This window comes from Rissa tridactyla, chromosome 7 (assembly GCF_028500815.1).
Source record: "Rissa tridactyla isolate bRisTri1 chromosome 7, bRisTri1.patW.cur.20221130, whole genome shotgun sequence".
Classification (NCBI taxonomy): domain Eukaryota; kingdom Metazoa; phylum Chordata; class Aves; order Charadriiformes; family Laridae; genus Rissa; species Rissa tridactyla.
In genome coordinates, this window is record NC_071472.1 from 52242228 (window position 1) to 52270073 (window position 27846).

A 27846-nucleotide genomic window follows, 5' to 3' on the forward strand; every position below is an offset into this window, starting at 1 on the left:
ACCAAACTTTGTGGCCTCATAAACTAGGTTATCTGACATGAACAAAGAACATGCTGGAGACCAAGCCAAAAATCTGGAAGTCATTTAGCTGAGAAGCTCAGGCTGCCACAATAAAACACAAGAGCAGCCAGTGCAAGATCTAAAGCAATTACCAACTGGAAATCCCTTATATTAAACATGATTTCAGTTATTTGCCCTCCTTGTTTATTGTAAAGCAGTGAGCAAAGATGGCAAGTTGTCTCATGGCAGGACCTGATACTATTTCACTGGGTAGTAGAAGCTGAAAAGCCTGTTCATAAGAAAACATTTTGTTCATGTGACCACCGAGGAAATCATTCACAGCACAAAAATGCATTGGTTTTCAGAATAGAATTCTGAAGTTTAATACGTATATGTTTCATAAGCTTGGAAGAAGCTAAACTATTTGCTTTACAGGGTATTTTATAGTATGTGGATTATTTAAACATATTAGTGGATATCACTATAATTTACTCAGCCTTATTGTACATGAGAAAGCAAGGGTAAAGCAAGCCTACTCTAAATGCGTACTCAAGAAATCCATGCAATACAAGCACAATGAACTTCAGATTCAGAGACACAGTGAAATTACATTGCTTCAGCAAGCAGAAGTAGAAATTTATCTCAGAACTTTTGTCAGCTGCGTTCACATTTGTGTACCTCTGTAAGGGCCCATGTACCTCTAATAACAGCCTCTAATTAATTTCAGGAAAAATACTTTAAACATTTTAAAAGACCAAAGCTCTGGACAGTCTCCCTAGAGCAGTATTTTTTCTATCCTTTTCATTTTGTGGACACCTAAACTGTTTTCACAGATCAAAACTCACTTCCTTTGAAGTTGTCTGGTGACACTCAGGGGCTCCATGAACCACAGGCTGAAAACTACTGCTCTGGTTAAGTGAAAATAGAGCACACAACAAGCATTTCCCTATTTAGCAGTTCCTGAATGTAAAATCTTTAAACAAAATGAAGCCGCTCAGCTCCAATTCTTTCTCCCTTTCATCTCTTCCTCTGACTCAGAGTCTGTGGTTTCCTGGACCCTGCGAGCACATAAGTTTCAATAGCTGAAGTGTTGATCTGCTCCAGGATACCAAACAGCTAACTTTTTGCCTTCTGGCAAGAGGTTTTGTCAGCTCACTTTTAGGAGCAGAATGGAACAATCTGCTTTCTGACCTTTAGAGACTTCTACAGTCTCTCTAAAGTAATTTCTTCAATGTGGCTTTTCTACAGCAGCAACTGTAGATTTGCTATTTATTTTTCTCCGTCTTCAAAGTTAAGGCAATTGCCTCACACAGACAGTGCAAGCAAACCCACTCATACCTTGTACAGATACAGTGTCTCCCCCCTCACACACAAAGTGCTTTCAGAAACGTGCATTAGTCTAACATACAGCACAATTATAATCTCACTAGGCTTAATACAGTGGTCAAGCCCACTCCGAGCCTCAGGGTATAGTAGTGTTCCAGGACTAAACCAAAGCTTAAACCTGGAACAAGGCTGTAATGTTTGCACAGTCCCTGCTGGTTAGTACCTTGCTGAGCCGAGATTCAAAGGCAAGTGAAGTCGAGGACTTGGACGTCTTCATTCCTGTTGAGGTGGTGGAAAGCGGTTTTCCTCTGTCAACCCCATGGCTCCCTTGCTTTGCCATTGCACTCCAAGGCCTGGCAGTGCTCTTCATTTTCTTCACAAACAGCTCAGTCTACAGAACCTAAAAAAAATAAATAATGTTTATATATATATATACACACACAGACACAATAATATAAATTGTCTATATATCATCTGGAAGAGAGCAACAGAGATATCTAGCATCAGTTTAAAGGGCTGAAAAGGCCATACTAAACTTTGTTCCCTCTCGTATACATATCAAAACTCAGCCTAGAGAAACCCTCAGAGCAGGTTGCAGCCACTTGTACTTTTCACACTGGCTGGTAACATGAAACACCACAGAAGGAACACTGACTTTTGTTGGGACTGTGTAAGTCAGAGACCTCTATCAGCCACAGGAGAACACCTGCCAATACCGAAGCACAATGAAAAGAGTAACTGAGAACACGGAAGTCCCCAGCAATTGAAGACAACCTTGGGATAAAAAGGAAACTACTTCTCTTACTGTTAGATCCAGCGTCTTCAACTGAAATAATACTCACTTTTAAAAACTCACATGAGAAGCAAGTTTCCTCAGTTGTACGGAAAATATGATATCTTAAGCTTATCAGACTCTTCTAGAGAAGCAGCAGTTGATGTTGCCACAGTGATAAAAAGATATCTCACAATACCAAGATTTACAAAACATGGTAAAAAAAAAAAAAATCAACTTCCTGACAAACAAAAATCCAGATCCACTATTCCTCAGAGATAAGCTTATGCAAGAGACAAATCCTGCCAGGAATCAGCAAACAGACGTGAATTCCTTTTTTTGGATATAGCTGAACAAATTTAATCTGCCAGCAAGAACTAGTCTGTTTCTCTCAGTAGGTAGACAGCTGCCAATTAAATAGCAAGCTCAACACTTGTAGATTTAAAGCCATAAATTTTCCCCAGCTATTGCCCAATCCAAACTAGGAGCAGAATAACGGAATTAGCTGGATTTTTTTAAAAAAAAAAAAAAGTCCCACCAGTCTGAGTTGGGAGTGGGAGGGAGGGGAGATTGCCTGAGATGCCCTCCCCCACTTCGGTATAAGCAACATTTTTCTTCTGCAGCTTCATTTTTTAAAATAGACACGGGATGTAGCTGTGTATCAGTGTTGTGTAGGCAGAGGCTAACTTGCTTCTTGTCTGTTAAACAGGTAGCCAGGAGATGTACAAAGAAATCAGCCTAGCGTCTCAGCCAGGGGAATGTGCTCGCAGGGAGCACGTGCTGTTTACCACACCAGAGCCCAGCTGGGCCAGTGTGAACTTGGACAACGATCCTCTGACAGAGATGCCGAACCAATTTCTTCCTGACTGAGTCAGAAGGGCTTAGGGTCACATTTTATATCTCATAATTTGCTTTATACTTTATTTCACATTCACAAAGAACACCACTCACTGAACTCAGGGGAAACAAATCTGTTTGGGGCCAAGTTGTGTTTGACACTGACAGCACCTTCCAGGTGCCGCGATGGTCTATTTAAGGAGTGTTTTGCTGCACAGAGGCAGAAGGGAATGTCAAGTGCTCTCTGCTGTCTTGTGGAGAACAAAGCTAGCAAGTGACATTTCCTCTATTTATCCTTGGTGCCTCTTGCAGGGAGGGCTGTGTACTTTCTCCACAGCTCAACCTGTCAGCTCCTTAATAGAGAAATAAAAAAGTTAGTAGTTATTATTATTACTAAATATAGTCATTACTCTATTAAAATTCTTAACACATACAGCATGGAGCCATCAACTGATCTCATTAGGGGAGAAAGAGTAGTCTTTGTTGATGATTATGCTGATCACTTTGCTCCTTTTTTAAAGCACTGACAGATACGTAAGCTATATTACAATAGATAATAATGTTTAGCATTCCCACAGTTCATGATCTACCTTAGCAAGCTTTGGTGCTTTACATTATTTAATAAACTATTATTTTAATGGGCATACCATTCACTGTATTTATATGGATGAACAAGCAACTATACATGCAAATTACCTTCCTGATTAAGATCTTCAAATTATGCAGATTTTGGGTTTTGCAGATCCAGTGGTTGCACGTGTGTTTTGCTTTATTATACCCTCTGGATTTCTTCATAACTGTATCTCATACTTTCCTGCCTTAAGCTGTACAGATGCTTTCTTGATATCCAAAAGAATTTAATTTTGAGTCATCCATAGCATTTTAAAGTTGCAGTGGAGTGATATGCTCATTAGTAAAAAGAAAAAGTACTTAAAACAGAAAAACAAAAAAGCCAAACCACAATTCAAGAAATCCAGCCAGTAGCCTGAGGCAAACCAGCTTTTTCATGTAATGATAGCTGAATTATGTGCCATGTGGATTTTATACTATTTTACTATGCCAAGCAGATGAAACTAAAATTGAGAAGAGTATATTTGGATTTATTAGTGTTTATTAGTTTTCCATGTATTTAATATGGGAATAGGATTTGTAAAAGGTGTAGGTAAAGCTTCTCATACATCTGGCTAACCTGAACCTGCCTTGTAGACAAAGATTTCAGCCTCTGAAGTGGGATCCCCATACTTTCCACAAGCCTTATTTGTACTTCAAAGTAAAAAGCCAGGTTGCGCACATCTTGAGTTGCTTTCATTCCTAGATAGGTGACACACATTTGAGTTACTAGAAATACTGCTTCAGGAGAACTACTAATCAAAACTACTTCCAAAAAAAAAAAAAAAAAGGAACTCATGTTGGGTAGGTAGCAATGAACCGTCAACCAAAATGCTAACTTAGATATCTAAAATGGCTGCAGCCAGTTCACATTCAGGAAACCTAACATTAGCAAAGAGGTTTCTTTAATCCTGGTGTAGAAACAGTTCATATAGGGACAACTTGTAATAGACTGTATCAAAACCATCATATACAGCTTTTATCTGCTTGTCTTAGACACACCATTTTTTTTTCCATAGATGAACAATTAAAAAACAATATAATTTTTAAATCTAGAAAAATAATTAAAAAAAAACATTTTTGAAGATGCTTGTGTTAAAATACACCTAAAATTACTCTTCTAATCCAAATCTTACACTAGGCAGCAGCTTGTCAGAGCAGTGCAACACCTAAATGGCAGCCTCTGCTTCCTCAATGTGCTTTTCAGGACAAGGCTGCTAACAGTGGCTTGCAAAGACCAGCCTTCTGAGCCAGCAGAAATGACTTTGAAAGGAGCCAATCATTGTCATAAATTGCCCTTGAAGGAGGCACCACCACTAACTTACCACAGCTGAATGCATCTTGGAAGACTGTCCCTCTCACAAGTCAGGACAGAGGTAATACGTATGGATTTGTAGCATAACTACTATAACAGAATGTTGTTCAACACCCATTTGCACACAACCTTCCAAGCCTTGTGTACCTGCCTTTCTGCATCTGTGAAGCTGACGCCTGGTAATGGCTCCCAGTAGCTTTAGAATATAGGGATAGAAGTAAGCCTGATATACTTTAACTAAATATCAGCATTTCCTTCTGAAAGGACCCCAGAAAGATCATGACTCGATCTCTAGGCTACCCATAGAGAAATCTGAAAGAGAAGTAGCTTTCCACAAGAGATGCAACCAAGCTGCTTTTGCAAATACAACGACAAAAATCACTAGTTTTACACCCATTATGTCTCAATACGTTTCAGATGAGACATGCTTCTGCTCACTCTCCCAGAAGATGACTCACTTTGAGCAACGCCTGGAGCTCTATGATTTTATTTTTCTTTTTTTCCCCTTCACTTTTCACAGGGAACTTTCCTTAGGAAGCAAACAGAATGCCGCCATCCCGAGATTCAAAGTCTCTCTTTCATTGGCACCAGCCACAGCAGTTCACTAGTGGGCCACAATTAAGTCCCTGTAGCATGCCCTGCTTGGAGCTGTACTCTGAAAACATGCAGAAACTGAAGATAAGAAGCAGATCCATGTTGAAGTAAATGAAGGCTCATGCCAACAATACGTTGCTTCAGAGCGGAAAAATCAGTTCTATTCTGTCCCTTCCAAACCGCAGGGATCGGGGTTTTTTTTTTGTTTGTTTGTTCATTTTTAAAATCTTTTACACTCAGAAGTGCTGTAAGAAGCAGAGGGGTGTCTGTATACCCCTCTCCTCTGAAACAGGTGCTTCAAATGAGATAATCAGAGGGTTTACAAAAACAGAAAGCCAGTCCTGACAAAGCTTTTGCTCTCAGTAATGCTCAGAATTCCCTGCAGGCATCAGTCTTTACAAATTCAGGCCATGCTATATAGTTCATCCTTTCTCACTGGTATTTTTAAAGGGTGTTTGGAAGTTTTTGATGTAGACTATTTTGGCAGTTGGGAGAAGTTTTACTGTGGAAAGACAGTCCGTTTTACTTGAAATTTTACTGTTTTATTGAAGATTGAGAACCCAGACATTTCTTTATTAGTCAGTCCACATGCATGTATTAATAAAAGCCTTTAGAACCAGCCTAGAATTGTTCCCATTTTATGTCTAGAAAAACTGGATTAAGACTTTATCCTAACTCTCACAGGGAGTCAGCATCAGCAGAAACAACGCTAGGTCTCTTGGATCTTATGACTTGGCTATCCATCAAAGGAGTAATTCACCAGTCCTGTAGAACAAACTTCTAGGAAACACATTCTGCTTACTATTAAGGGCTATTTTGCTCTGAATAACTAAAAAGAATAGATAGGCTGATTGGAGTGGTGACAAGTAATATTATTTAGCAGTCAAGAAACTTAGCAGTTATGCAATTAAGAGAATGAAAAATAGCATATCTGCAGAAATGAAGTTACATAGGAAAATCCCTGCTGGGGGGCTAGAGATTCAAGTTATCTGTACCCCACAGACTTGACGCAACGTAGGTTTTGGTGCTCATGTCAGTGCTACTTGCTCACAGGACAGTCAAATTGAAGCAGAGTCATTCAAGTTTCTTTGGGAAAATGAATGAAATAAAGAATGATGAAAACTCATAACTAGATCTGGAGAGTAACGTACCAGATGGCAGGTTCATTGAGATTTGTGAATGCCCAGTGTTTCTGAAAAATGAGGTCAGGAGAACCAATTTTGCAGATAGGATCTCAAAGGACAGAAGTCTGAATTTGGTGGGTTAAAACCCACAGTTCCCAGTGCCATTTTGCTGTAATTCAATTGCTTTTCATTACATTAAAAAGTCAGACTATTCTAGAACCTTTATTACACGTTCTCATGAAATCAAAGCACAGTTTTCTGGGGTTTTTTGTTTGTTTGTTTTTTTGGTTTGAGGTTTTTTTTTTTGCCTTTTTTTTAGCATGTAAAATCTGCATCATGCTTATACTATTTTCCTTCCAACCTAATCAATCTCTGCTATTTTCAGACAAACTATCAACTGGAACATAGAAATATCTAACAAGTTCAGTAAACTGTAAAGCATTTTCTAGCAGCGTGTAGGAAGCTATATGGCAGGATAGCCAGCTGGGCTAAAATAGAATTCTTTTCTGCCTTTCACATCAATTCACTTTAAACAACAATTTTCAGCCTTGACAGATGCTTCCATATGACTCATCTTGATTTCTTAGCTGATATCAGGAATCAAGCCAGGGTCACAAACCTGGGAAGCTGATAGTCCAACACAGTAATGGATAACTTGGAGATAGATAGCAAAGATAAAAAAAAAAAACCTATTTGGAAATAAGACCAGGCTAACAATTAAAACCAAACTGTTTACTCTTTTGGTCATCTTTAGTAGCTTTCCTTAGGCATCTGCTCCTTTCCGCTCAGCATGCAGTATTTCTGTACTTAACACATCCATCCTCTCCTTTCTCTGGTTTCTGTTACCTTGTTTTTAGTGTCTTTGAGGCTAACTCAGTGCAACCTTCCTCCATTACTCCTCCAAGTAGAGATACTTGCTGGATTTTTGCTGGTACAAAGCTTAGCATTCATTAGAATTGGATTAAAAAGCCCCCCCCCCCCCCAAAAAAAAATAATCATAAGCCAGACCGCTTTCTTCCACTCAAACATAACCCAAAGGAACAGACAAGATATGCCCGTTTCCCAGACCCTCATCTCTAAGGGCCTTCTTGGTTTTGCTGGACAAAAAGAGAATCACTTATAAACCCGACCCCAAACACTAAGCATCAGTTTCCTCTGGTCTGCCTCAGTAGACTTGCTTTGTAGTCTCATTTGCAGCTGAATTTTCATGTTTTGCTAGTAAATTACCAGGAGACAAGACATCACTTGGAAGTTTTCATGTCCAGACTGCATGCTACAGCAGGACAAATTCTGCTGGTTTTATGCATGCCTCAAGCAAAGGTGGTTGGTTGGGTTTTTTTTAAATGTTCAAGAGTGGAGAAAAGTGTACTATAATAATAGAGCTAGGCACTTACAGAATACAGATGCTTTTGCAAGGAGTTAAAAGTGTTGGTAAATGTTAGGTTTCAAACAAATACACAGAAATTAGAAACACATACATGCCCAAAGTCACACAATTAATCATTGGGGAAATACAAAACAAAATACCATTCCCAGGATTTAACCATCAGTGGCTCTGATTAGCTTAAGAGTCATATCTTCCAAATCTTCATCGTGTTAAGGTCGCCCAAAGATTGTAGCCTCATCAAAATTACTCTTTTGGGTTTTGGTTTTCTTTGGTTTGTTTTAATTGCTTTTCTGTAGGACTCAAAAAAAAAAAGCCTCCGAAGAGCACTTTCAATATGGCATCAGATGAGAGTTTTCTTTACAGGGCATATGGCTCCCTTCCTCTACAGCATAAGCAACTCCTGCAGAGCCAGTTCTTTTCCCTTCATGGTATTAGACAGAACCACACAGACAACGGAAATTCCCTTGGATCTCCCAAAGACAAAGTTTCTTTACCTCTGGTTACAGTGATAAGAGGCTCATCTGACATTTTTGTGTTGTTTAAGGAGTTTCTTGCTTATTTCCTTAATGTGTTTTCCATAATTCTCTAAAATGGCTATTTATTAACTAGTATATAAACATACCAAAACGTTACAAGGATGTGTAAATTACATCAGAAATGCCCTAGGTGAGGACAGTTCCAGCTAGCTACAAATGACAGGTTTCTGGCCATCAACTCAGCTTCTGAAACCATCCCAACAACTGCTAAACTCCATATCTCAACACAGCTCAAAAGAAAATCCTCTTCCCACAGCAACCATTAGGGTCATTGATGACTTTTCCAGGCACAGACAGAGAAGAACATTGCAAAACCTTCTGCCCACCCTCCTCCACAGAAGTTCTCCCTGGAGTTTTGGATTTGTCAATCTTTTATTCTTAGTTAGATCCCATTAAAAAAAAGCTGAAATTAAAAAAAAATCCTCATGTTTGCGTACGGACAAAGGATTTATTTAGCTGCATTTCTCTTGTCCTTGTTAATACAGGTATCTGTGCTGCTTCTCTAGGTAAAATACCCAGAACTCTCATCCAGCACAGTGACTGATGCTGAAAAATCAAGCCAAAGCTGTACTTTGACATGTCTGGGAACATGCTGCTCCTGTAATTTAAATTACGTTGTTCGTACATGGATATTCAATCTCTTCCTCCCTCCCACTGATTGCCTAACCAGTCACCATTACACATCTCAGAAGAGAAACCATGCTACCTCCCTATGACCCCTGATCTTATAAACAAGATGGGGATAAGGAAACAAAAATTCCAACCTATCTGTAATTTTCTGTTCCTTAGCCCTCCAGAAGGACAGGGGCAGCTACCCAGCTGGACAGTGTGATACTTGAAGAAACCATGAAGCACACCTGTACGCTGGCTATCAGCAAACAGCCCACCGTACTTCTCTGGTTTAAGTAGATGCGTTGTCTTGGTAAGGTTGAAAGGACAAAAGACTGCTATGATCTTTCACTAACTCCAGGACAGAGATGTAGACTTGTGGCAATTTGGAATCATGTTCATCACATTACTGGTGGATGCACACAAGGAAAAAACCAAATCAGAACGGTAGGGTGGCAACATGCATTTGCAGGAAGGCTGACAGGCAGGAGCAGCATATTCTCATACTGGGAGAGTGTACGTGAAAGCATGTAGTGGCAGAACACATACAGAGAGGCTATGCAATAAATTTTATCAAGTCACATCAAAACTACATCTAGGAAGTGATTCCACACTACAGAATTTGGAGAATGCTTTTTCATAAGTTGTAGTTCCCTCATTACTTCAATGTATGGCAAGCAGGGGAAGTATATCAGTTTACTTTGTGCTAACATCTGCCATCTGCCCTGTGGAGACATAAGTCAAAGGAGAGACTCAGGAAGTGTAAAAATGATGCATTGATTCCACACTTCCTTTTTGAAGTCACAACCATGTTATAATTGCAAAGAATTAGGTCACTCTGGGCTTTCCCTGATATGACTCCATCCTGAATAGATGGGCCTAATTTATGTTCAGTATATTGCAGGTTGAAAACAAAATGTTTTAGAACCATTTCAAGGTAGCTACTGGTCATTAATCCAGGTTCTTTGAACTACTGTCCCAGTGAATACAGCACAAAGCAAGTGACACATGCTGTTAATACTTCATGTTTTGCCAATCCGCAAGAAAGAAGAAGAGAAGGTTTCATTTTAGATAGAGCAAGAGCTATATAATTGCCAAAGAAATTAAGAATAATTACAAGTGGTTTGCCTAATAATTACCTGTCATTACATTTTTCTGTAGCATAGATGGTAGATACATCTACAAGAAAGAAGGAACGATCGTGTTTTTTGGAATGTCAGATAGAGATGCACAGCATGTGACTACACAGTAATCCTGACTGGTACATGCACACAGGCTGGAGGGTTCCCTGTCCCCTCAAAGCACGGAGGGACAACATCACAGTCAATGAGCTGGTTTGGGATTCCACCCAATTCTACCCTCAGCTCCAGCATAGATTTATTGCACTCCCTCAGCCACATAATCTTTCTTTGCCTTAGTTTTTCCATTTATAAAAATGGGATCATAATTGTTCAGTAAATAACATACTTATGAAGATATGCTCATTCACATGTCTTGGAGAGCAACCCCACAGAAAAAAAAAGTAAAGATGAGACAAATCAACATCTGTCACACAGCGTGCAAGTGAGCAACCCCACAGATTGCCACATGCTGGGATGTTTCCCTGACTCCCATTTTCCATCCATCACAATGCAGAGAAATAACTGAGATCTGGAAACTATCCCTTAAGGAGATATTTATCCTCCATTAAAGTGCAGAATAGACCACTTATTAAAGTTAATAAACTGAGAACTTCTAAACATTTATAAGTGACAACATGAACTTCTAACACAAAGGGTTCTTTGCAACGATGAGGACATAACTCCAAAACTGCGGGAGAAACTAGAGGACTTCTGCATTTTAAAAATATTCATATTGAACAGGAACCAAACAGATTTAGGCAACAGTATTAACTGTTTACAACTGTTACTTAAGGGACCACTTATAGACTGAAAGACCCACCTTGGTGGGCTACGTAATGAAATTAAATTGTTTTAGAACTGAACTAGAAAGGGAAGGGTTAGTGCATACAGATGTGCACGTTAGGATGAGGTATTCTTGTGTTAGTTACCTGGCAAGTTGTGCAGACAAAGAAAACCGTATTTCAGCAAAATCAAACATCCTCTCTCCTGCTGAGGTTACAGGGGCAGAGAGCACTCTATAAGTTAGAAAGAATAGAAGAGGAACATGCAAAACAGTCCCTTTTGGAGGCGAGACAGAAGGGATTAGTAAGGGACATCTAGGAGAACTTAGACTGTGTACAAGAGGAAGGGGTAGAGAATCCCTGTTTTCAAACCAGTTCTACCAGTCATCTTTCACGCTACACATACAAGACTTAATTAACATCTCTACAACTTTGCCATATTACATGCTATATAAATGCTATTATTATTACTATTGTTATTATGATCAAGCTTCAGTCCACAGTACAATTTTAAGGACAACTGTTAAACTGCTCTAATTAAAGGGTCCTGCTGAGAATCTGAACAGCTTTTTGCTGTAGTGCTGTAAGAGGGTTCCCATCTGGCGTGCTCCCCAATGCTTTCACTGATCCCCTGCAGAGATGCGAGCTGCCAAACCCACTTGCTTAGCAGCTTGTTCCTTTCTGCCCTTTCTTGACTGGACTACATGAACATGCAGTAGCAGAGGAAAGTCTGCTCACGCTCCTGCTTCGTTTAACTGTTGGAGCACAACCTTAAATTGCCAGAGAAGAAAGCAGAACCACGTGCAGACACAGCTTCAGCCCTTCTGTCATTAAAGCTATCTAGCTGAGCAGAAGAAAAATACAGTAGCCAGCTCACAGACTCACATAGTGTGATTTTTTGTTGTTGTTGCAATGGCTTTTAGACCACCCCCAGCCCATTTTCAGCTAATGCGTTATTGTTTGCACCGTACATTTTTTGTTTCGTGCAATTTAGTTTTAGAGTGAAATACTATGAGAAAAAGTGTTGTTGAGCAAACATTCACTCTAAGAATACATTACTGATCCTAGAACCCCTCTAGAGGTAATATGATTCCCACCTTAAAAAAATAAAAGATATTAAAATACTTACAGTAAAAGCTTGTCCTCTTTTCTGCTTTAAAAAGAAAACTGTCTCCCACTAGCTTCTGTCAGCATGTGTAAGCCAGACTGAAAATTCAGGACTTGAGTGCTTCCTTGAGAGGAAAACCACATTGCAGCAAGACACAGAGAGCTGCTTGAGAAATGATTCACATACGGAAGCAAGCTGGCTTCACCAGCGCTTTGGCATTCAGCACTCACACGCACACACACATGCACACTTGCTTACTCAGGGGAATGAGAAATATTATATTTTCATCAAAGCAAGGAAGATTTATGCAAGAAAGCCATTTGTACCCACCTTCAAAACACTGCGATGCTTCAATCTGTAAAGCAGACGAAGAGTGTCTTTCAGTATTCCAACATCCCCGACAGTAGAACTGGACACCGGGCAGAGAGCATAAAACCCAGACTAGTCTGCATGATCCAATCAAGTAAAAACATGTGGTATATGCAATGTTGGAAGGGCAAGGAGGCGGCCATAGAAAGAAGGCATTTTTCAGAGGAAACCGCAGAAGCAGCTTTCAGAAGTTTTTATGTTCCGTGCTAATAATCTCGCCCCCCGAGCGCCAGCAATCACAGCCAGGACACCTTACAACATTTCCCTTGCCTCCGTCATTGCTGCAAAAAAGTGGAAGAGTGTGTGCATGCAGGGAGGGAAGATACATTAAGACAGAGGCTTTTACACAAGAAGTAACTAGAATCAGTCCTGAGTGACTTCTCTTGAGCTGCCCAAGAAATGTCAATCTGTTCTCTATTTAGAAGAGGGCAAGTAAGGGACGAGAGTGAGCAATGCTCAAGAATGTTCCCCTTTCTTAAGCTTTCTGCAGAGAATTTAGTGTCTGAAGACAGGAAGAAAAGGGCCAGAGGTCTTAACAGAGTTAAAGCAGGCAAAGATAGTATCAAGTTGGAGGAAACAGAGGGGATGCAAAGAGAAATCCAATCTGAGTTTCAAACACAGAAGCCTAGGGTGTTTAGAACTGGACTTTTAGTTCAACTCTGTCCAGAGAGGGGGCTGTTCACTCTCTGATGTCTCTGACCTAAGACATTCAGACTGTGACTACAGTCCTGAACTGCAGAGAGGGATCCTTTCCCAGCAGGGTGGACGTAGTATGTATGCAATGTTAATGCTATGGTAGTAGTCTCATAATAGAGAGACAGGGAAGATTTACAAGATGAGCCTAAAAGAGTTGCTGCATCTGAATAGTTGAACCTTACTGCACCCTCTGGAACCCCTCACTCTAGGTGCCAAAGAGGCTTAAAGGAAGGTACTGTTATACCAAGAGTAAATTTATGTTTTCAGTTCAGTGTTGGCACCTGTTATTGCAGAGTACTGTTATCACAGAGTAACCAAACCTTAAGACACAGGCTAAGTCCAAGCTGAATCCCTTCTGAAGGTTATGGACTTGGGATCCAAATTTCTCATGATATTCTTAACAGTGAGGAATTCTTACCTTCAGATCTTAAAACGCCAGAACAAGAAAAAGACCACATTATGACTTATTTGGCAGTCTCAAGCATACATTATTAGTTGTAAGTCCCTAAACACTGAACCAATCATGCCAGGTACTATTCCAAGTTCACTGACACCCGCAGTACCAATCTTTGTAACCAGCCTACCTTGCCAGTTTCTTCAGTACCTGAGTACAGGCCGTATGATCACAGGTAGAACGTAGATGTATAAAAACACATAATGGATAACATTTAGAGGTCTTGAGGTAATTCATAGCTCAGATAAGAAGGCAGTATTTTGTCACTCATACTAACAAAGTTCTTGTAGGTACTGTGATCTACATGAACTGTATTTCTCCTCCCTGAGGAAGTGACACTACACTGATACACGCATAGGCAGTGAGGTCACTTAGGTACCCAGTGGAGGGACTGCAAGTCACTCCCTCTGCTTTGACTATGGACTACCTTCAAAACTGAACATATACAGCTGAAAAATACTGACTTGGACGCAAATGACTGCAGATCCCTGGACCCAGAACTCATAAACGGGAGGGACATCAGTTGCATACACCTTGCTGAAAAGCTTCTTTGTCTGAAGAAAACACACACACTTTTTGGACTGCAGCACCCTGTCTCTGCCGTTGCTGGTGAGTTCGTACAGGCTCAGTGAGGGAACAGCATTGTCAGCTCCACAGGTTTTCCTATCCTTCAGCCAAGGGAAATAAAGAACTGAAGTGAGGGGAGTGGGGAGAGGAGATGAGCTACTATATTTCATTCGCAAAGATATTTTTAGCTTTGATAAATATAACTTGACCAAAACCTAAAAATGAAAATGCTTGGATGCACAGAGACAGTCACAGCATTTACATGCTTCAGCTTTGGTAGACAGGCTGGAATAGTGGCGTATAATTTCCCCAAACCCAACAAGACCAGACAGTAGATTTGTTTATTTAGAGGTTTTCTGGTAGCACTTATTGCTATAATTATCTGATCTCTTTACTTAGACCAAAGAATTAAGCAGCACAAAACCTTCTGAATTGAAAAATCGCCTGTTTAATGAACAAAGCCCAGAAACAGACAGACAGCTAAAATGAGTTGGCCAGGCTCACAGAGAAAGCCTGTGGCCTGTCCAGGGCCTTAACCATAATTACTTTCACACAGCCAGGGTGAGAAAACAATTTCAATAAGTGATATAAACTTTTTTAAAGAATCTGCCAGGTTCTCACCCAGTTGGTAAATTCGGTTGACAGACCAAGTAACAGCATGTTGCTTGCATGCTGTTCAATCCACTAGCTCTACAACAAGGTACGTGAGAATAAGCCACTAACCAACACACCTTTAAAAATACTGTATTTCAGGAATTCAAACACTTTATGTTGCATCCTGCGTTGCCTGTGCCATTTTACAAGAATGAGTATAGATGAGACAAAACTTAACGAAATGGGCAAAGGGCAGAATTTCTAGTGGCATAGCTTGTTTGAGGAGCAAATGCACAGAAAGAGTGTGTCGAAAAAAAGGCTCACACGAGGAATAAGATTTAAAATATCCTTGCATTTACAGATATTTATGCTATATTTAACTGCTTTGGTGCACGCAACAATCTTAATTACAGAGAAGAGAAATTCCATAAACAAGGTTATTATGTCAATAACAATGTCTTTTTAAAGCAAGTCTCTAATTCAGTTATAAAGCTTGGAACATTACTGTCTGGAGTTATAAAACCAAAAGTAATTACAAAGGAAAGTCTGCATCAGACAGTGAGTATTAGTGGAGTCAGGCCATGGCTTTGGGACAGCATTTACTCCATGCTTTCTTCCTTTTTGTACATAACTGATACAAACTTCTTTATTTTCTCAATTCCACTACAGATGTCAGGAAGTTCAAGCAGCTAGTGGGCATTTGCAGAATGAATCACGGGGCACCACTTTTCATTTTGACAAAAACAACTGCTGTTCAGTTAACAAGATGATGCTGATCAAATGGGTCTATAAAGAGAGTGAACTCCTACAACTGCTGCCAAAAAGGCTCCGCCAGCGCGAGAAAGCTGTGTGTGCTGACTTGGGAAACTCAGATTTTATTTTTCTCCCCTGTTCTTAGGAGGCTATTATACAGCTTCATGCTCGCCCTCATACTTGAGGGTCTCAGCCTGTGGCATGGCTACCAGCTTTGACCTGCAACTAGAGAAAATATTTGTTGCTGGAAGAGACTAGAATCGTTACATTTGGAATAAAGGCAGATATGTTTTATGGAACATGGAGTGCTACAGGAGATGAAAAACTGCTTCCTTTAGTGCTTTTTGCCAAAATTTCAGAAGACCAGACAACAACTTTAAAATTTCCAAGGGAACAGCCACTAAGTCAGTCAAAAATAGAATTAGGAAATTGCCTGTTTCAAAAGTAAGAGTCTGTAAGAGGCGCCAGCATTTTTCAGCACTTCTGTCATTTCCGAGTAGAACACTGAAGAGTTAACAAACATCTATCTACCAAAAAAAAAAACCCAACCCACAGAAAAAGGCAAAATGAGGAAGGAAATCCATGTGGTGAAGGAATAGTCACTGTATTTCATATATTTAAAATAAAAGTCTCTGATCACTTTTGCACGCATTTATCCAAAGTTTATTTTTCTCTGCAATTTTCAAATGTCTGCACTTTCTTAGGCACCAGAGATACCACAACAAACCAAGGATAGCTTTACTGCAGTCACCCTTCTACTCAAAATGCAGATACAACTAAATACGTGAGAAAGGCAGTACTTAGTACTCTTCCTTGAAAGGGGAAAATAAGACTTTCATGGTTCTTTTGTACTTAACTGAAATTTTCTATTTCAATAACTAAATAAAAGACTTAGAAGAAAGGGAGTATCTCCATTCTTTATTATTCCTCACTGTTTTCTGATATATAGGTTATAATGTGGCATTTATTAACAATTCATAGAGAATTACCATAGACAAGTAGCACAGCAAGTTTTACTACCTATACAAGCAAAACACTGTGTAACCCCACTTGCTCCCTTTGCTTATTGTCCAAAAGGGATCACATGCTGGAAAAGCTTGCATTTTATCACCTAACGGGAAAGGAGTTACAACAGGTATCCATTAGAAACGCTAAGGGGCCTTGAACAGAAAACCGTTTCATTAAATTTTTGCTGATCACTGACAATGGAGAGCTGTGCAGGAAAATTAAGGGCTGGAGAAGATGTGTGCTGGAGGCTGCCTTAGAATTAAAAAACCCTGATGGGATGGTGGAGGAACGCCCCACTGCTTTGAACTTTTCGGTGCATTTCAGGGTGATGCAAATAAAGGACCTGAGTCGTCAGCTTTGTTTCAAAGGGACTCGCACTGGAACTGCTGACAGCCCCTGAATGGAAGCAGAACTGCGGGGTATGCCTAGATACACCGAGTACATCACAGGAAGCCCAGTAGCAAGAAAAACTAGGACAAATTAACAGAGAAAAAAACTGATGAAGCACAAGGAGTTCAAGTCCCAGGAGATGAACAAAACCTCTAATGTAGATCAGGATTTCAGAAAAAAAGCCATTGGTGAGGTTTGATTCCCCATACAGCAGTGTCTTAGAGTTTCTGTCTTGTTCTTATTCTCTGGTTCTTTTACAAGTTACTTGAACAGAATCAGCTAATCACTGCAGTAGCTTAATAACTCATCTATTTTACAGGTAGAGAAACAAAGGCACCTCAATTACTGATAAAATGTCACAAGCTAGTACGGATCGACAGTGCCCATTGATTTTAGCTGAATAAGTCAGAAGTTTTGCAAAGGACATGCATATTGTTATACATAGGCACCCACCATCAGAGTATAAAAGTTTGGCTTCGGTGACATAACCAAATCCAGAAAAAAAGGGAGAATCTAAATTAAAGATCAGCAATTCCTTGCTTCCAGGCAGCTTGTATGAACGAACATGTTTGCTGCTGCTTAAACTTTTAAATCAACTTAGCACACTTGAAAAATTTAACCGTGCAGCTGAAATTTGAAGTACCCAAACACTGAGATCCTCCAAGTATAAACCGCAGTGTTACAAAATAACTATTAAGAAACATGCAATGATACAAATATCAGCACTTCATCAGCGCGAACTCATCCTCCAGACAGGCAGAACTCTTTCCGCCACAGAGGTGCACAGGACCACCCGCTCTGGCTCTGTCACGCCCGCTGTCCTCCCACACAGACATAGAAAGCGAACGCAAATTGCGCCTTTCCTCGAGGTCCCTAAGCTCAGCCTCCCATTTTCTTGTACTGAAGAGCTACACCGAACAGCCTGTTACACGAAAGGAAGCCTCCCTTACCAAAAGGTAGAAGTTCCATATGCCAAAAGCAGCAGGCACAGCTAATGAAGTGGGAGAACAGCAGAAATAGGTGCTCAGCTTTCCAAGTTTCTATAGAAGAAAGGGATAATTTAAAGTTTCCAGCAGATACTAAAACAGGAGGGTAATGAAGCAAGAGAACAGATTGCATGAAAAGGAAGAAGTATCCTATGGAGTTTGCGACCTGTTTACCATTAAAAAAAAAAGAAAGCAGAACAACCCCCTGAGGTGGCAGAGTTCGCATGAGGCACATTAGTGAAGCTGTCACGTGGAGAAACCTACAGAAACAACTGTCATTACAGAGCAAAACAGGATTGATTGGCCAAGCAACAAGAACTTGGGAAAGAAAGCAGAGGTAAGACAAGGAGAGAGGAAGACTAGGAAATCCGGGACAGCAAGAAAGTCACTCTGGATACTGCCCAACTAACACTGCTAGCCTGGTACAGGGCAGCTGAAGGCCTGGAGCAAAGACCCAGCAGTTTGGGAACAAAAAGAAACGAGGAGAGAACACACAAGTCAGCTCAATTTTTTCCTACTTGACACTGAATCACTCAGCAACTCTGCCTGCTCCTGTGGCAAGTGGAATACCACGATTTTGCATCCTTCATTAGGAATAATTAGTTCACTTGTTGAGAGTATCAAAAGAAAGGCCAAGTGTTGGCTCAGCTGAGGAGAGTGACATTTTCCTCTTCCTGCAGGAGTCTGCTGGTAAAGGCATGCTCTCCACGGAAAGCTTGGTCTGTCCCTGCCCGTGTAACTGTCCTCTATTCTCTGAGCTGAGGACAGACTCCAAAAGCAATCTTATTCCTTTCCACTGTCATTAAAAATAAGAAATGCATTATTTTTATCTCTTTGCTATTGTGTGTGATCTCATTCAAACCATGAAAAAAACAGCCCTAGCATTTTGCCCTGTTGTATCTCGGGGAGCTGGAAACCTTCTACCAGCAAGAAACTCTTACAGCAGTTACCATGGTGACACTGCTAATAGATATTTAAAGGCAGCTCACTCATAATCACATCTATTAGATACCAGAAGGCTTTAGTAAGAAAAACACAAAAAGCTTGAAACCAGGGAAACAACCAGGCTTAGCAATAGTGTAAGTGGACATGAAATTTTTGAGGAGAGATCTGCTTATACCACCACTTAGCTGGACACAAAGGACTCCAGCTCAAATCTGAAATGGCACTGAAGCTCGCAGAATAAACTATTTTTAGTTAGTCATTTAAAAATTGCTTCTGAAAGCCTCATTTCAATAGTGGTAGCTCTATAAATCCTTTCAGAGCAGTCATTGCCAGAAGCATAATAAAAAGCTGTGCTGCAGCTCATCCCATGTTAGAACCAGGCTGCTGGAAATTCCCTGGCCTGCCAACGTCACCTGGAGGGGGTTCCTTCCAACAGAGGAACATCAGTAGTGGCTGCAGATAACGTTCCTCTCTGCACCAACCCCAATGGCCTGACACCAGGGAACTGACGAGCCCCATTCCTGCAACGCAGCCACAAACTTGGCTCCAAGAGGACCTTGCCTCCCCTTCTGAAGGGTTGGGTAGCCCAAGGAATAGTGTCATACTGCTTTTTAGATGTTATTATGCAGGGAGGAAACTTGAATCTGGGTAAACATGAAGTTTACTGAGTTGAGGAGCTATCTTTGGTTATATAAGTGTTAAATAATTTATTTCTTTAGGTTCTAGTCTGTACTGTTCCAGTCCACTGGAATGTAACAAAGAGAATCTGCAGAATCAGATCTCTGGATATGATGCCACCTCACCAAGCTAGCTGAGCCTATGTAACAGTCATCAAATTGAGATTTCCTTTCTCTTTTTGCTGCATATTTCCATGACAACTTTCCCCCAGTATCAACTTCTTTATATTGGAAAGGTCTTTCAAAAGAGAATTTGGGCTTCTATAGCAACAGCTAAAATCCCTGGGAGATGACGATGTCTGAAACTTTATACAGATCTTTTTTTAGACCATGACACACAAGTGCATTTCAAATTTCACAGGTAAAAACAAAAGTATGTGTAACGTTAGGGAAATTGTGAAGAGGGGAAGGAATAACTTGCTGAAGTGGGACAAACACAAAGAAACCACCTTAATTTCAAAACGGATATGCGCTTTGAGATATAAAACGTTAAAGACAGCAGACAGGATCATATAGTCATCTTGAAAACCCACATCCTGCTCCTTCTCTCTGAGTTACAGAACAGAGTCACAAGGAACAAGTCTGCTGATCCTAAAAGGAGATTTTATTGAAACATCTCCCTCTGCAGTCTATCTTAGATTGACCTAAAGAAAAAAAAAAAAAAAAATAGGTGAGTCAGGATGCCTTTTCAGTTTTAACTCCTATACACTTGCCATCTAGCTACAGTCCAACCTTTTTTCAGTACTTTAACTGTTTGCTGCGGTAGTGACAGTATTCTCCAACATGGAAAGCCTTGCTAGCTTAGAAGAGGAAAAAAACCAAAAAAACCAAACCGCACTCTCAAACAAATAAATTGGTTAAACTCATATGAGCCAAGGGAAGTACAGAAGTTAAAGCAACCTTCCTTCACTGAATTTAGGTATAATTCACAAAGCACTTCTCCAATGTCCTTTCAAACCTAAAATCTTTTAAACAACAAAAAGGATGCTACATTCACAACCTGGATGAGAAGTAGGAAAGCATCAGCCTTAATATACAGATGAGAAGACTACAGAATAGAAACATTAAACAGTGCTGCCAGAACCAGAGCCCAGCAGGCCGCAGCATACTTCGTTTTGTAGCCACTGGAAACCTCTTTACTGAAGAAGAGGGAAGGTCAGCAGTGTGACCAACTGCAAAGCAGCCATACTTTCTTCTACTTGTGGTGTGACGGAAGGCTTTTCCTTTTTTCATGAAAATATAAATTAATTTATCCCCTCATCCTCTCATTCCCTGGATCATTACAGTTCTGGTAAGCCAAAACAAAGGTGAACGCAGGTAGACATGAGTGAAGAAGGGATTTAATCTAATTATTGTTGACTTCCACCTTCAGCCACTTCCTGCACAGCTAAATAACTTCAGAAAAGATTGTAGAACTGGCAGTTTTACAAAATAAAGTTGAGGGCTATGAAAATTTATTTTTTAAAAATAGAAATGCCAAAAGTGACACACAACGCTTATTCAAAACCTGGGAACTCTACAACTACGAGCCGTATGCAAAAACAGAATTTCAGACAAACCCCCCCATTATTTCCAAGGTTTATCCTGTCTGGAGAACACTGAAGCGTGGGAGAAAGACTGCGTCACTGTAAAGGTCAAGTGAAACGCAATTATTTAATATCCCCATGTGCTGCCCTCTGCTGAAACAGACGCTGAGCACATTGGAGCATTGCGTCCATTGCAGGCTGTAGAAAAACTCATGATCATCTGCACCTAATGCTGTCATCACACAGGAAAGAGGCACTCTCGCACAAAATGAAAATGTTTCATATCTGGGACTAGGGAAGGTTAAAAATAACCCAAGCTCTTATACCGGACTTAACAGCTCCAAGATGAAAGGGTAATTTCAGGAACAGCATTCAGATAAGAGCCTGGCAAAGGAAGAGGATCAAATGCATTGGCTACACACATCTGCAATAATGAAGGTTCACAGGCTTATAAAAAAGAAACAGCTGAAAGTTTCATTTGAACAACTTATTTATCAAATATATGTTGACCTCTCAGATTCTCGCTCCGAGCCTTAATCCTCCATCTGATTTCATTCACATGAAAAGTCTGTTCAGGCAGATGAAATTATTCAAGTACTCAAGCAGATGTATTTGCTCATATGTAGAGCACAGAACAGCATGAAAGAGAATAGGAGAAAACTAGTTAAACACCTAAGGGGGTGGAATATAACGTATATAGTTATATACACAAATATTTATAAATAAATATAATTATTTTACACAGTTATATTTACAAAACATTTATGTGTAAAAATATTATATTTACAAGCAAATAGTAACCCAGCATTTTCTCCAAAATGCGGGAATAGAGAAAAGACAGTCGAAACAATATCCCAGCTATACGTGTAAACTCTCAGTGCTCAGAGTCCAAATCTAACACACCTTTTTTCCCTTCGTACCTTTGAAAAATAGGCTTTGCAGCGTGACCTCAAGATCAGCCCAACTAGGTTAGTTTGGATCAAGGAGAAGATTGAAATCTAAAGTTCAGAGCTCCTTAGGGAGATCATCCTGCCAGCAGCCTTCTCTACCTTGTAAAGATACTGGTTTAGTACATTTTCACAGCATGCTCTTCAAACGGTTTCTGACCTTAAAAAAAAAAAGCCAACAAACAAACGAAAAAAAAGGAATAAAAAAAGACTGGAAAGAGCGCTGGGCAGGTGGACGCTACTGGTCCAGCCAGTAGAGGGCAGTGGAATTTAAGAGGAAAGTTAATGAAAACGAACTTCATATCATGAAAGATTTGAAGTGATAAAACCATCAATTTAAACTGTTATTTGAACATACATATCCAGTCCTAAGCTAAGACATAAGCAAAAAAAAAAAGTGCAAAGGATTAAAAAAAAAAATAAGAAAGAGAATTGATTACTTCGGGATCTCTGAAGAGTTGTATTTCAGGGTATCAGGAAGATTTCATACTTAATGCAGTGTTTAAAAATAATTATTAAATCTTTTAAATAATTTTAAGTTATTGACATACACTATTTTGAAGTATCCTACTGAAAACATCACAGCTATTTCTCAGGGGTTTAAAAACTTGTGGGCAACTTTTAAAATTAAAATATTAAAAAAAAAAGTCAAGAAAGCTATTTTTTTAAGGCATACCTGCCTTCATTTGTGCTGAGCTGAGCAGAAAACTGGTTTTTATCCACAAGAAAAAGAAACTAGAACAGGTTAAGCAAAACGCAACACAAGCAAAGCCCGCAGATTTTTAGTGTTCACGGCACCTCATTTACGAAGGGTAAAAAGCACAAAAGCAACACTTCTCAAGTCATTATCAAACAGAACAAGCACCCAAGAACCAAGATTTCTATGTGATTTGACGCGAGCTAAGTTTGCGTTTTGTGACCGAAAGACAGATTTTGGTTATTCTCTAAGCCCTTTTGAGATATACAGGTCCTGCAGTAAAATTTGCTGCTTTACGCCAGAGACGACCAGGGTTTCCCCTGAAAGGCAACAGGAGACAGCCTGAGACTCCAGCGTTTTCACCTGGCCTGTGGAAAACATGGAAGAGCAGAGATACCTTCTCTGAGCTCAGGCTAAGAGCTCGCGCGCTGAGGTGCCATAAGGGTCTTCAGCTCCCACCTCAGACAGCACCTGAAGGGTGTTGGGGTAAACCCCCGCCTGGCCCGGGCTCCAGCCTCCCCACACCTCAGGTGGGCCACAGGGACAAGGGTTGAGCCGGAGCTGGTCCCTGCACCGGCACCAGCGCTCGGCTCCTGCCCGGTCACCGCCGGGGTCCGCTGCCCTCACGCTCCTCTTTCGTCCCGGCCGCTCGAGGGGTGGCAGGGGGAGAAGCTACGCCCGCCCGTGGTGCGGGACCTGTTGCCCTCAGACCCCGGCGCAGCCACAAGTCAGTCAGGGGGGAGGACGACCGGGGGAGGACAGGGGGACGGCGCCGACGCCGCGACACCTCAGGGCTTCCCGCCCCCTCCCCGCACCTCAGCCAGGGCAGAGAGACTCCGTCCCGCACTGCGGCACCTCAGCCCTCCCGCGACTGACCCCAGACGAAACCGCCGGCCTGCCCCGGCTAGAACCAGAGCCGGCTGACCGAGCCGGAGCCGCGCTCACCTGCTGCTGCCGCCGCCGCTCCGGAGGATGCTCCAGCAGCCGGAGCCCTCACCTCACCTGCAGCGGTCTTAACGGCCGCCAGGGGGCTGGCGCGCAGCACGCCGGGTAATGTAGTCCCCCTCCGCCCCCGGTGCCTGCCGGGAGTTGTAGTTCCCCGTGCAGGCACTGCCGCGGAGCACGCTGGGATATGTAGTCGCGGAGCGGCGCAGGGCGGCCGGCACCTCCCCTCAGCAGAACTACAGCTCCCGCGAGCCCCCGCGGCTGCCGGGAGCCGCGTTACCGGCGCCTCGAGTGGGCCCGGACGCGGCGGCGGGCGTCTCAGGTCGGTCATGGCGGCAACGCCGCCGCCCTCCGCTCCGGGCGGTCCGGAGCCTCCCCCGACGCCGCTGCAGTACAGCCTGCTGCTGCAGCACCTGGTGGGGGAGAAGCGGCAGCCCCGCGCCTGGGACCCCGCCGCCCTCGGCGGCATCCCCAGCCCGCCGAAGAGCGAGGAGCAGAAGATGGTGGAACGGGCCATGGAGAGCTGCGCCTTCAAGGCGGCGCTGGCCTGCGTGGGAGGTGCGGCGGGGGCGGCTGGGGGAGACGGGGGAGGCTGGAGGGACGGGGTTGTGGTGGTGGTGTCCCCAACGGCGTCGGTAAAGGGGTGGATGGGGAGGTGTCCCGTGGACACCTCCTCCAGTGTCTGTCCCAGGTCCCGGGGAGGGATCTCTTGTCTGCCTGCCTCCCTTGCAAAGGACGAGGTGTGCACAGCCTTTCCTCAGCACAGCACGGGCTGGCAGCAAGGAGGGTGCCAGCAACAGTGTCTGTAGTATCAGGAGACAGGCCATTTGTGCTCTTGCCCTGCCCCTGTCACGCCGCAGCATTGGCAGGTCGTGGGAGCGGAGGTGCTCCGGTGCCTGCGGGGAACGTGCGGCTGGAGCCAAGGTTCATTTTATACTCTGTCTTTTACAGGATTTGTTCTGGGAGGCGCATTTGGTGTCTTCACAGCTGGCATCGACACTAACGTTGGGTTTGATCCCAAGGATCCATATCGCACGCCAACCGCAAAAGAGGTCCTCAAAGATATGGGACAGCGAGGCATATCCTACGCAAAGAACTTCGCCATTGTGGGCGCCATGTTCTCCTGCACTGAATGTGTGGTAGAATCTGTGAGTAATAACTTCTAAGCATTAAGAAATGTTTTCTTGTACACTTAATAATCTATTTTACTAGCTCCAAATAAGTATGTATATCCCCTTTGTAACAGGGGATTTTATTGTTCTGTTTCTTGGCCATCAAAGCTTTTCAGCTTTGAGATCTGTCTTCAGAACTGCTGTTCGCTGACAGAATGAGCAGAAAATCACGCAATAGCGAAGTCATTTTCATTTCAAGTCTTGAATGTATTGGCAAGCATAGGTGTTACTTTTTAAAACCCTAGCTACAAGTACTTGCTGTTACTTTAAAACATCAAACTGTGAGTTGCAACATGGTAATTTGAGCCTCTAAAAATTCCATATGCAGAAAGGGATCCTTACATGAAAGTTCTTAGGTAACGGGCCTGTTTTCATCATGCCCCTACAGCAAGAAATGACCTTGTGCAGCTCAGTGGTAAATCCATCATCCGTTTTCTTAAATAGGAGAATTAGCCAGTTATGAATTTCGGTACTGCCTTTTAATTGAAAGACACAATTATTTCTTAACTCATCTAGAAGAAAAGTGTATCTGCTCGTCCAGTGGAGTGAGACAGAGGGATCTCTGCCCTGGTGAAAAACTAGTGTGCTCTGGCTGTGGAAATAGCACCTCTTTGTCAGCAGAGTGCTGTGACTCTCACCTGTGCTGAGACCCAGGCTGCACGGCCAGGCTTGGTGTTGCACCCGTGTGGTTATAGTGCCTTTGAAATCTCTGAGCTGGTGCTAGTGCGGAGTGCTGTATTCTGGGGGCCATATCGGCTCACCTGAGAATCTTTGCCATAGCACTGCATTGCACCATACAGATTTGTCTTACCTCTCCCGGTGACCCATTCCTTCCTCTCCTGGCCCTGCAAGTCTTATGTTTGAGAGTGCAGGGGGCCATCTGCTGAGAATAGAGGGGAAAAACATCCTCGGCTGAGAAGGGGCTGGAAGGTCATTTAATCTTTCTTGGTATTAGTACAGATTATTTACTTCTTGACTCTTATTTTTAATTCCACAGTATCGTGGAAAGTCGGACTGGAAGAATAGTGTTATTAGCGGCTGCATCACAGGAGGAGCAATCGGCTTCAGAGGTTGGTAGTGCCTGCTATCAATATTTCTGTGATAAGGCTCCCATTTGGTTATGCAGCATGCAGTGTTTTTAGTGGAACACACACTACAAATCTCTTTGCACGAGGTTATGGTGATGTCAACCTGAGAGTGTACTTCAGACTGGCAGAAATGCTATCTCTATCCCTTTCCTGTCAGCTTGAAAGATACGTGTGTGTAGGGAAGGCTTGGTTGTACAGGACAGTGAGATTGGAGGAGAATCAAGAGAAGTGACTTGAAAGAAAAAAATCAGGAAACTGTGTTAGCTATCCACACTCTTCTGTGGTGTCGCGAGGAGGGAGCCAAAAATACATACTGAGCAACTCTCGGAAGGTACAGCTCTTGTCTTAACAGAGCTCTACTTATATATACTATTTCACTGGCAGTAACTCTTAATTTGCACGGTTTGTAAAATGCTTTCCTCCTTTCTCATGTATCAATTCAATCAGACAATTCTATTTAGCTGTAAAAGAGCAGGAACACTGGGATTTTAGTCCAGCAGGCACTAGCAGGGACTTTGGGAAGCCTTGAGTGCTAGCAACATCTGGAGAAGAGCCCCAAGTAGGAAGAGAGCTGCTCTGCTCATCAGAAATATCAAACTTCTCTCACCTCTGCCTAAGAAAAAAACCTGTCCACAGAGCATAAAAGAAAAGAAAGTGCTTCTAATTGAGCTTGTTAAGTTGTGTCTATCCTGGACCTAATCCTCTTAGAGCTTTCAAAGCTGCAGCTGCTCTTCCTATCCATCCCTAGTTCAACAGCAAAGCCACTTGCAGTGCTCAGATCAGAGCACGCTGAAATCAGCAGTGACCACTGGCATTTTCTCTTCCAGCCCTTGGGGGAAGACAGCAACACAGCACCCAGCCAGCGTGCTGAGCTAGTCCAGCCGTGGTAGTTTAAGCCCCATGTGTGCCAGCTTACCCCCCTCAGCTTGGGCAGTGGTGGTGCCAGTGTTTCCTGGTAGAGGACCGCCAAGTTCCTGCAGGTGTAAGCTCTTCAAACCAGCACAGCATAAGCTAGTTACTGGGAAGTAAAACAGCTTTCCTGTTTTGTCTCATTCTTTCCCACCCTTTTTGCATTGCAGCTGGATTGAAGGCAGGGGTTATCGGCTGTGGTGGATTTGCCGCTTTCTCCGCCGCAATTGATTACTATCTACGGTAACAGTGGGATCCCTTGGGAGCAAGTTTCCCTTTTGTTCCAGTGCTGCTGCTAAGAGCCTGCATCACGGCAGAAGAACCACCAGGCTTACCTTTCCGCTGCCTTTGGAGTCCTGATCAGTGCAAGCTGGATGGTGTTGGCTGCTTTTCCTGAATGACTAACAATACTCTGGCTCTGAGCCCTGGCGTGCTGCTTCGGGCAGACTTGCGGGAGTATGCAAGGATGGAGCCAGGCGCAGTGAGCAGTATCTCCAGGATGGATCAGCTGACTGTCAGTTTCCAGGAAACAAGCCTGGACTTTGAGCTTTTTCGATCCTTTGGGTCTGATTTTAATTAAGTCTGTTGCTAGCATCAAAAGAGGCAGGAGGACAATCTTCAAAAAAGAAATGCAGTGATTTAGGTTACCGTGTATCTGAACGTGCTGCAAGTGTTTAACAGTTATCGGTTTGCAGCTTGCTACTCTGTTGGGGAGAGGTAAGATCCTGTGGAGAAATAGTTTGTTCCAGGCTTTTCTTAAAATACCAGCTGAAGACAAACCACCATCTGTACAACTTGTCTTATTTCAAGCACAGAGATGAGAGCCAGATTTCTTTACCACGTCTTAAAGGGAAAAGCAAAAAGGAATCCTTAGCCTTAGAACCGTGTGGTTACTGGCAGATGAACAAAACCGTTTAAGGGGGGAAAAAAGAGGTTGTTGCAGAAGTATAATTCTCTGTAGCCACTTGGCTAGCCTGATTTAACCTCTCAGTGGGAGTACAAG

At 42.2% G+C, this 27846-nt stretch overlaps 2 protein-coding genes across 9 annotated transcripts in view; one reads left to right on the forward strand and one right to left on the reverse strand.

Annotated features, from left to right (window-relative positions):
* SPECC1 (sperm antigen with calponin homology and coiled-coil domains 1) overlaps positions 1 to 23714 on the reverse strand; it is a 98798-nt gene extending 75084 nt beyond the window's left edge. The window contains exons 1-2 of one of the 8 annotated variants that reach the window (XM_054209037.1): positions 23675 to 23714; positions 1550 to 1726 (exon numbers count right to left, since the gene is read on the reverse strand). In XM_054209037.1, the coding sequence (XP_054065012.1) occupies positions 1550 to 1696 (147 nt within the window). In that variant the 5' untranslated portion in view covers positions 1697 to 1726; positions 23675 to 23714. Of the gene's footprint in view, positions 1 to 1549; positions 1727 to 2168; positions 2309 to 12141; positions 12281 to 12450; positions 12658 to 23674 lie in introns of those variants that run through there. The other 7 variants (XM_054209035.1, XM_054209031.1, XM_054209032.1 and 4 more) reach the window with 7 other exon arrangements.
* TIMM22 (translocase of inner mitochondrial membrane 22) lies at positions 9347 to 27625 on the forward strand. The gene is made up of 5 exons (XM_054208259.1): positions 9347 to 9388; positions 23638 to 24232; positions 24626 to 24822; positions 25844 to 25916; positions 27014 to 27625. The coding sequence occupies exons 1-5, from the start codon at positions 9347 to 9349 to the stop codon at positions 27088 to 27090; spliced, it is 984 nt and encodes a 327-aa protein (XP_054064234.1). The 3' UTR covers positions 27091 to 27625.
* Positions 27626 to 27846: the final 221 nt, after the last annotated feature.